Raw genomic sequence first — 15138 nt, forward strand, 5'->3', positions numbered from 1 at the left:
ATCTCTTCTTCCATCTCTCCATCCCTCCTTCCATTCATCCCACTTTCCATCCATCTTCTTCTTACATTGAGCGCTTTCCACTTTCTCCACTAGAGGCGCTGTGTTACGCATCCTTACACACGTGCTGGAGAAATGACAGTTACTTCCGGGTCACGTGGTCGTCCTCGCTTTCCGGCGTCTCACAGCCACGTTACTTTCTCCGGCACTGTGCGGCTCCGTGCCTGTTCTCTGCCGTAAATGATGTCGCTGCTCCGCGCCGCTGAAGCCCCGTGCTGCTCCTCCGCTCCGGTGTTCCGGGAGATCAGTGCGGACGATGAGGAGCAGCAGCCGGCGGAGATTGAGTCCCTGTGTATGAGCTGCTACCAGAGCGTGAGTGCGGGGCTGGAGGGGTGCGGGAGCTGGAGGGGTGCGGGAGCTGGAGGGGTGCGGGAGCTGGAGGGTCGCGGGAGCTGGAGGGTCGCGGGAGCTGGAGGGGTGCGGGAGCTGGAGGGGTGCGGGAGCTGGAGGGTCGCGGGAGCTGGAGGGTCGCGGGAGCTGGAGGGGTGCGGGAGCTGGAGGGTCGCGGGAGCTGGAGGGTCGCGGGAGCTGGAGGGTCGCGGGAGCTGGAGGGTCGCGGGAGCTGGAGGGGTGCCGGAGCTGGAGGGGTGCGGGAGCTGGAGGGTCGCGGGAGCTGGAGGGGTGCCGGAGCTGGAGGGGTGCGGGAGCTGGAGGGTCGCGGGAGCTGGAGGGGTGCGGGAGCTGGAGGGGTGCGGGAGCTGGAGGGTCGCGGGAGCTGGAGGGTCGCGGGAGCTGGAGGGTCGCGGGAGCTGGAGGGTCGCGGGAGCTGGAGGGTCGCGGGAGCTGGAGGGTCGCGGGAGCTGGAGGGTCGCGGGAGCTGGAGGGTCGCGGGAGCTGGAGGGTCGCGGGAGCTGGAGGGTCGCGGGGCTCTGCTGTCCTTTTATTTATACTATACTCCAGACGAGCAGAGTGGCGGGTGGTGGCGGGCGACCAGACGGGCATAGCGGCAGGCAGTGACCGGAGTGACAGTTGTCCAGACGGGCATAGCGGCAGGCAGTGACCGGAGTGACAGTTGTCCAGACGGGCATAGCGGCAGGCAGTGACCGGAGTGACAGTTGTCCAGACGGGCATAGCGGCAGGCAGTGACCGGAGTGACAGTTGTCCAGACGGGCATAGCGGCAGGCAGTGACCGGAGTGACAGTTGTCCAGACGGGCATAGCGGCAGGCAGTGACCGGAGTGACAGTTGACCAGACGGGCATAGCGGCAGGCAGTGACCGGAGTGACAGTTGACCAGACGGGCAGAGCGGCAGGCAGTGACCGGAGTGACAGTTGTCCAGACGGGCATAGCGGCAGGCAGTGACCGGAGTGACAGTTGACCAGACGGGCATAGCGGCAGGCAGTGACCGGAGTGACAGTTGTCCAGACGGGCAGAGCGGCGGGCAGTGACCGGAGTGACAGTTGTCCAGACGGGCAGAGCGGCGGGCAGTGACCGGAGTGACAGTTGACCAGACGAGCAGAGCTGCGGGCAGTGGCCGGAGTGGCGGGTGACCAGATGGGCAGAGTGGCGGGTGGTGGCCGGAGTGACAGTTGACCAGACGAGCAGAGCGGCGGGCAGTGGCCGGAGTGGCGGAGGACCAGACGGGCAGAGCGGCGGGCAGTGGCCGGAGTGGCGGAGGACCAGACAGGCAGAGCGGCGGGCAGTGGCTGGAGTGGCGGGTGACCAGATGGGCAGAGTGGCGGGTGGTGGCTGGAGTGGCGGGTGACCAGATGGGCAGAGTGGCGGGTGATGGCCGGAGTGACAGTTGACCAGACGAGCAGAGCGGCGGGCAGTGGCCGGAGTGGCGGAGGACCAGACGGGCAGAGCGGCGGGCAGTGGCCGGAGTGGCGGAGGAACAGACGGGCAGAGCGGCGGGCAGTGGCTGGAGTGGCGGGTGACCAGATGGGCAGAGTGGCGGGCGGTGGCCGGAGTGGCGGGCGACCAGACGAGCAGAGCGGCGGGCAGTGGCCGGAGTGACAGTTGACCAGACGAGCAGAGCGTCGGGCAGTGGCCGGAGTGGCGGAGGACCAGACGGGCAGAGTGGTGAGTGGTGGGTGGTGGTGGGTTACCAAATGGGCAGAGCGGCAGGCGGTGGCAGGCCTTTGGCAGCTGTGACGTTCCCCTGACACTGGCATATATGTACATGAAGGGGTTACCCCGGGCAGGTTTTGGTGACGCCTCCCCTCTGTGGCTCGGTGCAGTCGTCTTCACGTCTCATTTTTCATTCATTCAGTTTTTATTAATTTTGGGGCCATTTTTACCCGAAAACAACTTTTCGGCAGATTCTCTCATCTCTACGTTTAACTCTTTTGATCCTTTTTTTCGTTTCTTGACACGAATGTATCGCACTGTGGATAATAATGTGACTGTCTCCTGCAGGGAGTGACCCGTCTTCTGCTCACCAAGGTGCCTTTCTTCAAGGAGATCATCGTCAGCTCCTTCGCGTGCGATTCCTGCTGCTCCAGCAACACAGAGATCCAGAGCGCGGGCCGCATCCAGGACCAGGGGGTCCGATACTCGCTGAGCGTCCGAAACAAGAGGGTGAGGACGCGCGGACAGACTATAGCATGTGTGGGCTCAAAAATAGCAGAAAAGTATAAAAAAGTGTGTTCTTCATTATCGCACAGAGATGGTCTGGAGCAGGTGGGGCCGAATCACCGATGCTAGAATCTGACCACTTTGAGGTATAGGCTCGTATATTTCCGTCTTATCTAAGAATGTAACGTCTTTCTCTCCAGGATGTGAACCGTGAAGTGGTGAAAACCGATTATGCGACAACTCAGATCCCTGAGGTTGATTTTGAGATTCCTGCTTGTACCCAGAAAGGAGGTAGGTGGGATCTATCCTCTCTCCTCTGTCTCCATCTGTCCTCTACCACGGATTACACTTGGTTTCTCTCCTTCCAGCTCTCACGACCATTGAAGGGATCCTTGAGAGGACCATCGTGGGTCTGGAGCAGGAGCAGCCGCTCAGACAGGTAAGAATCTGCACTGGTGATGGAGCTATAGGCACAAAATTATAGAAATGTGGAAAATTTACTCGTGAGTTAAAGGGGTTGTCTGGTACTTTTATATTGCTGGCCTATGAGGATTTGTCAAATATCTGACCAGTGGGGGGGGGGACAACACCCATCACCTTTGCCAATCAGCTGTTCCCGGTGCCTGCCCGAAATGTTCATCTGCACAGCTATATCGACGGCCTCCTTCATACGTCCGTGTTTCCGGTACATGTAGTGTCCGTTTCCACATGTAACGGAGACCCGGACACATGTAGACCCATTAAATTTAATGGGCTTGGTCACACATCCCATGTTTTCACAAGGATAAGGACATGTCTGTCTTCTGCCAGCAGCATGGGTGTCACAGTGACCGCACACGGATGTGATCCATGTGACACGTCCTGGAGATAACAGATCACTTAAAGAATTTCTATACTTGCCTGTCTCCAGCGCTGCTGTTGCTTCCGAGTCTTCACTCATTATGCTCATGAATATTCACTGCACTGACTGCGGACCTGGAAGTAACAGCAGCACTGGGGACAGGTAAGTATACCAGCCCATGCTGTCTGTGTGCTATCCAGGTGAGAGACACACACACACACACACACACACACAGACACACACACACACACACACACTCTGTTAAATGCACAGACTTGTGATAAAGGCCTATCGCGTACTCTGCGGTCCTGCATGTAGGCCCCTTATTAATTCGAAAAGGGGCGTTATGTGCAGTACCTGCTTCCGGCCACTATGCAGTTGATGGCGCTGTGCTTCGTTGCAGCTGATCACATCCAGTAGACACTGGAAACAGCTGATGTTCGGGGGTGCCGGGTGTCGTACATCCACCTGTCCTAAGGATGGGCATCAGAATAAAAGTCTGGAGCTGATGAGCAATAAGGCCGTGCGTGTTCACAAGTTTAATACTGTCAGCATTATAGGGGTGGTTCACTAGTTAGCATTACTGGCCACATCAGTATATCGTTGAGAAACATGGCTTCTCTCAAATATCTTGTGTTGCCAATAGTGCCTGTGAGCGGTGCTATTCCGGTGCGCTCATCCCAATCATGTGATCCCCTCGGGCTCCATGACCTCTGATGTCCGGTGATGTCAGGTCAACTTCCAGTTGACCTGACATCATCGCGGCCGGCCCCAGTCTCCCTGAGTGACTGGGCGGCGTTTCACTGCTCATCACAGCCCAGCATCTCCCTGCTGTCTTCTTCACTGCAGAGTGTCGCAAGCAGGAGCGATGCTGGGCTGTGATGAGCGATGAAACGCCGCCCACAACCCAGTCACTCAGGGAGACTGGGGCCGAGCTCGGTGACTTCAGGTCAACTGGAAGTTGACCTGACATCACCGGACATCAGAGGTCACAGAGCCCGGGGGTCATACGATGGGGATAGCACCGCTCACAGGCACTATTGGCACACAACGTATTTGAGAGAAGCCATGTTTCTAAACACTATATTGATGTGGCTTGGAAAACTAAGTAGTGAACCACCCCTTTAAAATTCTCCCCTGAATCCTGGCAAAAGCTGGCGACATTTTGCTGTCAGTGCTTCTTACTAATCTCGATCACATCACGCTGATTTTCCCTAGGATGGGTGATAAGTTGTTGATTTCTGGGAGGGAGGAGAGGAGCTCCGACCGCTCGTATTCTCACCGGTCCCGGAAGTGTGGCATCTTTCTTTAATATCCTCTGTCTCCAGTATTACGTCTGAGACACCTTTTATAAATGTTCTCTTATATTTTAACCTGTGGGTCCTCTACAGTCCCCTCATTGATGGTGTCGGTTTTGTCTTCCAGGCGGTGGATGCACAAGTTGCAGGAAAAATTGATGAGTTCATCACAAAACTTCAGAGCCTGAAGGACGGGGAGACGCCCTTCACATTCGTAAGTGGTTGTTAACCGACACTTAGAGGGTGTCTTCAGCGCCTCTTGCATCAGGGGATGTGCGGTGCTGATGATAGTGCATCACCCGGTCAGGAGGAGAAATGTGCAGCCATCCACAGCTCTTCCTGGTGAAAAGCTGACTGCGCAGAGGCTGACATTTCTCTGAACCTTGGGGCCCCCAGTGATCCCACCAAAGTCAAATGGCAGTGCAGAAATCTGGAAAGCAACATTTATTTTTATTATTTTGCTTTTCGATACGGAAAGATGTAGCAAGTTTATCACTTGGACTAGACGGTGTCCAGACCAAATGTGGGGTGAGGGGAGGTTCTCAGAGCACAGATTACTCCGTCACCCATGGCTCAGGTTGCTGATGCCTTTATGTGTGCAGAAAGTAATGTTTATCAACTTTTTTTTTGTCCCTTCCCAGATCATAGATGACCCATCTGGGAACAGTTTTGTAGAAAATCCATTTGCTCCCCACAAAGATGAAGCCCTTGTGGTCACACAATACAGGAGAAGCAGAGAGCAGGATTCCCTGCTGGGAATAGAGGTGAGGTGCAGCTTTGCGCCCTGTGGCCCCGTGGCCGTGTGGTCTGGGGGCTTTTGCCCTGCGGCCGTGGGGTCTGGGGGCTTTTGCCCTGCGGCCGTGGGGTCTGGGGGCTTTTGCCCTGCGGCCGTGGGGTCTGGGGGCTTTTGCCCTGCGGCCGGGGGGTCTGGGGGGGCTTTTGCCCTGCGGCTGGGGGGGCTTTTGCCCTGCGGCCGGGAGGTCTGGGGGGGCTTTTGCCCTGCGGCCGGGGGGTCTGGGGGGGCTTTTGCCCTGCGGCCGGGGGGTCTGGGGGGGCTTTTGCCCTGCGGCCGTGGGGTTGCGGCTTTTTAGGATTTCCACTACTAATATATTTTATTACTAATTAGAGCTCAGACGGAGAGAAGTCAGAAGAGAAGCAGGAAGACCTGAAGGACGAGGTACGTCTGGGCATAGTGACACCATACTGTTCACACTGAGCTTGAGCTAATGTCGTCTACCCCAATAGTCCAGAAATTCCCTTTAGTTAGAGGGGTTGTCCAGGCCTTTGATACTGTTTGCCTTTCCTCAGTATATGTCGTCAATATCCGGCACTTGACACCTCACCGGCATTGTGCAGCTCCAGCAGAGGCTGAAATGTGTAGGTTGCCGAGCTGGAACCGCACCGCTCCGTATACAGTTTAATGGCCGTGCTTGGATCCCACAGCGCGGTTCCTATTGAGGTGAATGGGCTGCAATATCTGAAAGCTGTGCTGCCCTGACTACGTACACTGCCCATCCGGCCACTACGGGAGCTGATGAGGGTGCCGGAAGATGAACCCATCTCAAGCTGATATTGGTGACCTATCCTAAAAGATATAAAGCAATAGTCAGAAGACTCTATGTATCCTTAGGACGTGTTTTCGGATGCGCACTCTGTGTTGAGTCCATAAATACACTGATATATTTGTTGATTTGCAGGTTCTTCAGTTCCAAACAAACTGTCCCGAGTGCAATGTTCCGGCAGAGACAAATATGAAATTAGTGCGTATCCTTTACCGCTTAATTCTCCCCTATAAGTTGCACACTGGGCCGAGTATTCGGTCCGCAGCTATAGAAGGTGTACGGGAGACAGTGGGAGGGATATTGGACTTTTCAGCTTCGCCGTGTAGACTGGATCAGCGGAGTCATCTCATCACTGGGGTTACAATCATCATGTCTCTGTGTACATAAGGATTACTCGCGAATACTTGTAGATAATGTCCTTAAATAATTCTCAGAAATCCCTCACTTCAAAGAAGTCGTCATCATGGCCACCAACTGCGATGCCTGCGGCCACAGGACCAACGAGGTGAGCTCACATTCACTTTGATTTCCCTTATTTAACCCTTGTCTGGTACTCTGGGGTCAATGTGACCCCATCCAGACTGATACTAATTTTATTTGCATGGTACCAGACAAGGGTCACCTATTGGCGCCAGTTACGTCTGCATCGAGAGGTGAGCAGTGACAGTTTTGGGAGAGAGGCAACATTTTAATCACTTTTTTGGTGGGTTTTTTTCCCCCAAGGTGAAATCTGGAGGAGCGATTGAACCTCTGGGCACCAGGATCACACTTCACATAACCGACCCGTCTGATCTTACGAGAGATCTCCTCAAAGTAAGTAGACACGGGGAGACATCTTTACCATCACTATGGGCCCCGCCATGACCAGAAGTGCTACAGCCAATCGTGGCCTCATTAGTAACGTGCGATTGCTGAAGCCGGTGATTGGCTGCAGCTGTCAGGTGACTGATGGACGGCGTGTCGGCCCGCCAGAACTGATGATGTCCTGTTCATTATTGAAGCCAATCACTAGATGACTTTGCTTGACGGAAACCACCAGAACCCCGGGGCATTCTAGCCATAAGGAATATTTATTTTCTGATAAGGCCGAAGTCCTGAAGATCCCTGAGGTTAATAATGGTTCACACACTTGTTCTGTATATCGGCAGCAGTCGTACTGATCCCTTTTTTTTACCATTACACAAATATTGCACGAGGACAACTCTGTTTTGTTCCCACAGTCCGAGACCTGCAGCGTTAATATTCCAGAGCTGGAGTTCGAGCTGGGCATGGGAGCGCTAGGAGGGAAGTTCACCACCCTGGAGGGGATCCTGAAAGACATCCGAGACCTGGTAATGGACTCAGTCTAATACTGTACATAAGGGGTTATCCAGGACAAATTAATATCAAATCAAGGGGGTCAGACACCCGCTCCCCCATCAATCGGCTGGACGCCGGTCCCATGGTCACAGTATACGGAGCCAGAACTGCACGATGTTACACCACCTGCAACAAGCTGATCAATGGGGGGAATGGGTGTTGAACCCACATTAACTACTATATTTTTTGGATTATAAGACACACTTTTTCTCCCAAAAATTTGGGAGGAAAATGAGGGGTGCGTCTTATAACCCGAATGTAGCATACCGGGAGGTGTTGGAGAGGGGTAGCAGGAGGCAGGGGCAATACTGGGGGGCCGCTGTGCTGGGAGCGGTGATGTAGGGGCCATCCTGTATGTCGGCGGTGCGGCTTCAGATGATGGTGCCCGGAGTCGGCGCATATGGAGCTCTCGGCTCAAGATCTCATCTGTACATGCGCCGCCTCCAGCCCAGCAGCGGATTTAAGGAAAATGGTGCCCAGAGGTGGCGCGTGCGCAGATGAGATCTCAGCTTGTCATTGAGCCGATAGCTCAATCTGATGTGCCGACTCTGGACGCCATTTCTTTGAAGCCTGCATTGCCGACCTAAGGACGGTCTCTGCCTCATCTCACTGGCCCCAGCACAGCGGCCTGCAGCCCACAGCAGTTTCTGGATCTTGCCTGCCTCAAGCCATCCGCAGCAAGAATGCGAGACAACCGCCGCTCCGCCTGCAGCATCGCCCTGCTCCACCCCTGCCTCCTGTGATCCCACACCACCACCGCTGCTGCCCCCCCCTCTGATAAGACACCATTGGATTATAAGACAGACCCCCCCCCCACACCTTTTTTCCTCTAAATTTGGGATCCGTTTTATAGACCGAAAAATACAGTAACTGATGATGATTACCGTAGTCCTGGATAACAGCCTTTATAATGTGTTAATCATTGCAAGTTATCTCCATCACTGATCGCGAGAAATGCCCCTTTAGAGTAGAGCGGTGGACGCACTCGCCCCTCCGGTCCCGTTATTGTCTTTGGGACTTTTCTAGAGAGCAGAGTGCTGTGCTTGTCGATCCGTTGACCATAAATACAGCCGTGGGGCACAGGCGTCGCCTCCGTTACACCGTAAAGGCCATTCCAAAGCTTTTTTTTTTTTTTCTCGTGACCAGGGGTTAACCAAGTAGTTGAGTCAACAAATTCTTGCCCATCATGAAGGGGTGCTAACTTTCTAAGATGGGAGTTAATCCTTTTAAAGCCAGTTTCACGCTTTTTCTGTATTTCTAGCCATTACGTTGTGCTGTTAACCCCTTCAGCCCCGGGGCACTTTCCGTTTTTGTTTTTTGCTCCCCTTCTTTTTTTCTTTTCTGACAATCTTGCCATATTAGGGCTTGTCTTTTGCGGGACGAGTTGTACTTTTAAATGAAACCATAAGTTTTACCCTATAGTGTACTGGAAAACAGCAAAAAAAATTCCAAGTGTGGAAAAACTGCAAAAAAAGTGTGATCGCACAATAGTTTTTGGGATGTTTTATTCACAGTGTTCACTATATGGTAAAACTGATGTCATTGTGATGCCTCAGGTCGCTGCGAGTTCGCAGACACCAAACATGTATAGGTTTACTTGTATCTAAGGGGTTAAAAAAAATTCACAAGTTTGTCCAATAAAAGTGGTGCACGTTTTGCGCCATTTTCCGAAACCCGTTTTCCGAAACTCATTTTTTTGGATCTATGGCTCAGTGATGGCTTATTTTTGCGTCTCGAGCTGACATTTCTAATGGTAGCATTTTTGCGCAGATGCTACGCTTTGATCGCCTGTTATTGCATTTTGCGTAAAACATGTGGCGACCAAAAAACGTAATTTTTGCGTTTGTAATTTTTTTGCCACTACACCATTTACCAATCAGATTAATTGATTTTATATTTTGATAGATCGGGCATTTCTGAACGCGGCGATACCAAATATGTGTGTATATATATATATATATATTTTTTTTTTTTTTGTTAATCCTTTAATTTTCAATGGGGTGAAAGGGGGGTGATTTGAACTTTTATTTTTTTTTTTTTTTATTTTACTAGTCCCCCTAGGGGGCTATAGCGATCAGCAATCCGATCGCTCTACACTATCTGCAGATGTCAGCTATACAGCTGTAAACAGCCGATACGGTCACTTCCTGTTTCATTTGGCTCCGGGCCGGGTGAAAACGAAAGTGAAATGTCATAGCTGCAGGCGTCATCACATGACCCTGTGCTACCATGGCAACCACCGAAAAGTCACGTGACCACGCACGTGACTTCCGGTGGGGGCGACGGTAAGTAAAATCATGGCCGCGCGCATATAGATCTCGCTGCCAAACTTTGGCAGCGAGATTTAAGGGGTTAAATGTGGCGAGTGGAAGCTATTTCACTCGGAACATGCAAGCACACGTCAGCTGTTGAAAACAGCTGATGTGTGCCGATCGCCGCCGCTTCCCCGCGGCAGGGGGCGGGGCTTAACGTGACACGCTCCATGACGGATATATCCGTCAAAGGTCGTGAAGGGGTTAAATACTCGTGATGGCCTAATAAGCAAAAGTGGTGGAGGGAACATCAGAATCCGCTGCTGCTTCTTGTAGCTTGCACAGCGCTGTAATCCATAAATCTAACTGTATAGAGACAGCGATCCATCTTTCTGCAACGGATCTGTGTCTGTAATCCGTCTGCAGCCTCGATATTATGTGCTGTCCTTTTACAGGTGGTTGACAAAAATCCCTTTACACTCGGTGACAGCGCGACGTCAGACAGGAAGGCGAAACTGCAAGAATTCGGCAAGAAAATCGATCAGGTACGTAAACGCCTCTGGCAATGCTGGTTTCTCTTTGCATTTCGAGGTCTGGTCTCTAAGGACGGCCAATACACCGTGTGCAGAATTATTAGGCAAGTTGTATTTGAGGATTTTTTTTTATTATTGATCATCAACTATGTTCTCAATCGCCCCAAAAGACTCATAAATACCAAAGCTTAATATTTTTGGCAGTTGGAGTGGGGTTCTTTAGATTTGGCTATCTTAGGAGGATACAGTATCTGTTTGTGCAGGTAACTATTACTGTGCAGAATTATTAGGCAATTTAATAAAAACCAAATCTATTCCCATCTCACTTGTTTATTGTCACCAGGTAAACCAATATAACTGCACAAAATGTAGAAATAAACATTTCTGACATGCAAAAGCAAAACCCCAAAAAATGAGTGACCAATATAGCCCCCTTTCTTTCTGATGACACTCAGCAGCCAACCATCCATAGATCCTGTCATTGCTTGATCTGTTTACGATCCACATTGCGTGCAGCAGCCACCACAGCCTCCAGACACTGCTCCGAGAGGTGTACTGTATTCCCTCCCTGTAGATCTCACATTTTATGAGGGACCACAGGTTCTCTATGGGGTTCAGATCAGGGGAACAAGGGGGCCATGTCATTATTTTTCATCTTTTAGACCTTTACTGACCAGCCACGCTGTGGAGTAGTCGGATGCATGTGATGGAGCATTGTCCTGCATGAAAATCATGTTTTCCTTGAACGATAAAAAACTTCTTCCTGTACCGCTGCTTGAAGAAGTTGTCTTCCAGAAACTGGCAGTAGGTCTGGGAGTTGAGCTTCACTCCATCCTCAACCCGAAAAGGTCCCACAAGTTGATCTTTGATGATCCCAGCCCATACCAGTCCCCACCTCCACCTTGCTGGCGTCTGAGTCGGAGTGGAGCTCTCTGCCCTTTACTGATCCAGCCTCTGGCCCATCCATCCGGCCCATCAAGAGTCACTCTCAATTCATCAGTCCATAAAACCTTTGAAAAATCAGTCTTCAGATATTTCTTGGGCCAGTCTTGACGTTTTATCTTATGTTTCTTGGTCAGAGGTGGTGGTTTTCAGCCTTCCTTACCTTGGCCATGTCCCTGAGTATGGCATACCTTGTGCTTTTTGATACTCCAGGAACGTTGCAGCTCTGAAATATGGACAAACTGGTGGCAAATGGCATCTTGGCAGCTTCACGCTTGATTTTCCTCAATTCATGGGCAATTATTTTGCGCCTTTTTTGCCCAACACTCTTCTTGCGACCCTGCTGGCTATTTGCCATGAAACGCTTGATTGTTCGGTGATCACGCTTCAAAAGATTGGCAATTTCAAGACTCTGCATCCCTCTGCAAGACAGCTCACAATTGTGGACTTTTCAGAGCCTGTCAAATCTCTCTTCTGACCCATTTTGACAAATGAAAGGAAGTTGCCTAATAATTAAGCACCCCTTATATAGGGTGTTGTCATTACACCGCACCCCTCCTCATTACAGAGATGCCATCACCTGATTTACTTCATTGGTAGTTGGCTCTCAGCCTATACAGCTTGGAGTAGGACGACGTGTATAAAAATTATCATGTGATCAAAATACTCATTTGCCTAATAATTCTGCACACAGTGTATACTGTCGTGTGGACAAGCCCTTGCCTGTTTTTTTTTTGCAGGTTTTATACACAGTGTATAGAAATGAATATTACATAACGTCGGCTCAGTTACTAGTGATCCTCATAGTTCTTCTGCCTTTTTCCTTGCAGATATTAGAGGGACAGATGAAAGCTCATTTGGTTTTGGACGATGCCGCAGGGAACAGCTACCTCCAGGTACGTGCAGTGATGAGTATAGCCGGCGGCTCGGGATTGCTGCTGCTTCTTCTTCACACTCTCAATCCCATCATTTTTCTCTCCTTGCAGAATGTTTACGCACCAGAAGAGGATCCCGAAATGAAGATCGAGAAATACGAGCGATCGTTTGAACAAAACGAAGACCTGGGGCTCAACGACATGAGGACGGAAGGTTACGAAGCACAGACGGCGGAGAGTTGTTAGCGCCGCTCTACCGGGAAAAAAAAAGGATCATCGTTACTTTTTATAATCTAAGAAATGTCCTTGTGCCGGTCGTGATGAGGATCACTCTTTTATATTGGCACGTGGCCTCCCCTCGTACAGTGTTATGGGGTGCACCATTTTCTCCCCCGTCCTTTTTTCATGTTTTTTTTTTCTTTTTAATACTAGAGGGAGATCATGGATAAGTTTGGACTTGGAGACTAAATAACCCGCGGCGCTGGGGGAGCGTTTTGTTGGCAGAGCACTGCTAGTTTAAGTTATTGAAAAAAAATAAAAAAAACCTCCATTTTTAAAGTGTTGGTGGCCTGTGGAGACTGCACCGTGTAACTGAGCGGTGCCAGGAGGGTCAGAATAATGTGGAAGGGTTAAAGGCGTGTTCACACCTCGTATAGGGATGACGTTTTCACAGGATGGCGAGAGAGGTCAGTGGGTCCTGTCACCTGCTGTGTAAGTCCCCCCCCCCATGTGGTATCACCCCTTCTGACGTCAGCGCCCCATCATCAGTGGGACCCCTACTTTACTATACATTAAAAGAGAACCTGTCAGGTGCAATATGCACACAGGACCACGAGCAGTTCTGGGTACATATTGCTAATCCCTGCCTAATCGTCCCTGTATCTAGTAGCATAGATAAAGAGATCTTTAGAAAAAGTATTTCTAAAGATCCTTTATGATATGCTAATGAGGGCAGGGACTAGTCCCAAGGGCGTTATATCCCTCGACTAATCCGCCCTCTTAGCATGGTAGTACGCCCACAGGGGTGTACTAACATGCTACTCAATGCAGAACAATCAGCGGTGACGCGTGTATCTGTATCTGCTGTCATCGCTGATCAGAATGTCCGGCACTTTCGGTCACGCAAAATATGAAGCCTGGTGTACGCGTCCCGGCTTCAGACAGGTCTAGTGCGCATGACTGGAAGTGCCGGGGACTTATCAGCGGTGACAGCGGATACAAGTACGCGCGTCACTGCTGATGATACTGCATTGAATAACTTGTGAGCGTGCTATCAGGGTGGAATGAGCGCAGGGACTAACGCCCTTGTGACTAGTCCCTGGCCTCATTAGCATATCATAAATGATCTTTAGAAATACTTTTTCTAAAGATCCCTTTATCGATGCTACTAGATACAGGGACAGTTAGGCAGGGATTAGCAATATGCACCCAGAACTGCTCATGGTTCTGGATGCATATGGGACCTGACAGGTTCACTTTAAAGGGAGCCAATCATCAGGATTTTGGTATATAAGGTAAAGCCAGTGCTATACTGGCACTATCAGGCTGCTTATATACATACCTGTAGTCATCATCTCGGATGTTTAGGCTTTCAAATCCAAGAAAGTAAAGTTTTTATAAATTCAGCAGCTTCTTGAGTGACAGTTGCACCGCAGCAGATAATCTCTGGGTGGGTATTCATATGGACCGCCGCCTGTTCCTCCCTTTCTCTGTTCTCTATGCTAATTTTACTATTCACCAAGATGGTGTCGGAGCTGGTACCTGCGCATAGCGCTTATCTCCAGCGCCATCTTTGTGAAGACAGTCTTTACCCTCTGCTATTCTATTCTTGTGGCGCATGCGCCCTCATTCTTCAGCTCTCGTTGTGACCGTGGGAGCGCGCGCGGTCACAACAGGAGTGGAGAACAGCTGATTGTGGCAATTAGCTGCAGAAGAACTGGGCGGCCCGGTGTCGTCTTCTGCAACTATTTGCTATAATCAGCTGTTCTCCACTCCTGTTGTGACCGCGCGCGCTCCCAAGGTCACAACGAGAGCTGAAGAATGAGGGCGCATGCGCCACAAGAATAGAATAGCAGGGGGTAAAACGTCACAAAGATGGCGCTGGAGATAAGCGCAATGCGCAGGCGTCAACTTCGACACCATCTTAGTGATGAAAAAGATGAATAGTAACATTAGCATAGAGAACAGAGAGAGGGAGGAACAGGCGGCAGGGGGGGCGGGAATCCATATGAATACCCCCCTTCCCCCTGATATTATCTGATCCTCAGCTGCTGTCACTCAAGAAGCTGCTGATTTTATAAACTTTAGTTTCTTGGGTTTTAAAACCTAAACATCCGATCTGACCACTACAGGTATGTATAGCATCAGCCTGATACTGCCAGTATAGCACTGGCTTTACCTTACATACCAAAATCCTGAAGATTTCCTCCCTTTAATGGCATAAATGTGTGAGCTGAGGCTAGCCCTGTGCGGCTATCTGGGCAAGAGGACAGTCATCCTTAAAGGGGATGTATCATTGGAAACATTGGGGGAAATCACTAGTAAATGTCGGATCGTTAAGGGTCCGACCTGGAACCAAGTAGCAGCGGCACTAGGAAGACAGACGCACCCTTTTGTTACTGATGAAAATAATTGGGCATGGATATGTCTGTATTTTTTTTGTTTAAGTATAAGGGATAATATATATATGATTTTTCTTTTGAAATAAAGCTGACTTTTGTTTTTTACGTCTGCCATTTTTCTTTGTCGCTCTATTGGGAGACCCAGACAATTGGGTGTATAGGCTATGCCTCCGGAGGCCGCACAAAGTATTACACTCAAAAGTGTTAAGCCCCTCCCCTTCTGCCTATACACCCCCCGTGCTCCCACGGGCTCCTCAGTTTTTTGCTTTGTGCGAAGGAGGT

General features: G+C 50.7%; 1 protein-coding gene across 1 annotated transcript; it reads left to right on the forward strand.

Moving 5' to 3' along the window:
• The first annotated feature begins 144 nt into the window (after nt 1-144).
• ZPR1 (ZPR1 zinc finger) lies at nt 145-13109 on the forward strand. The gene is made up of 14 exons (XM_075328678.1): nt 145-369; nt 2415-2576; nt 2774-2864; nt 2942-3012; nt 4840-4926; nt 5354-5476; nt 5839-5889; nt 6410-6476; nt 6709-6779; nt 6998-7087; nt 7495-7605; nt 10341-10430; nt 12191-12256; nt 12347-13109. The coding sequence occupies exons 1-14, from the start codon at nt 238-240 to the stop codon at nt 12479-12481; spliced, it is 1347 nt and encodes a 448-aa protein (XP_075184793.1). The 5' UTR covers nt 145-237; the 3' UTR covers nt 12482-13109.
• The last annotated feature ends 2029 nt before the right edge of the window (nt 13110-15138 follow it).

Source organism: Anomaloglossus baeobatrachus, chromosome 11 (genome assembly GCF_048569485.1).
Source record: "Anomaloglossus baeobatrachus isolate aAnoBae1 chromosome 11, aAnoBae1.hap1, whole genome shotgun sequence".
NCBI classification, from domain to species: domain Eukaryota; kingdom Metazoa; phylum Chordata; class Amphibia; order Anura; family Aromobatidae; genus Anomaloglossus; species Anomaloglossus baeobatrachus.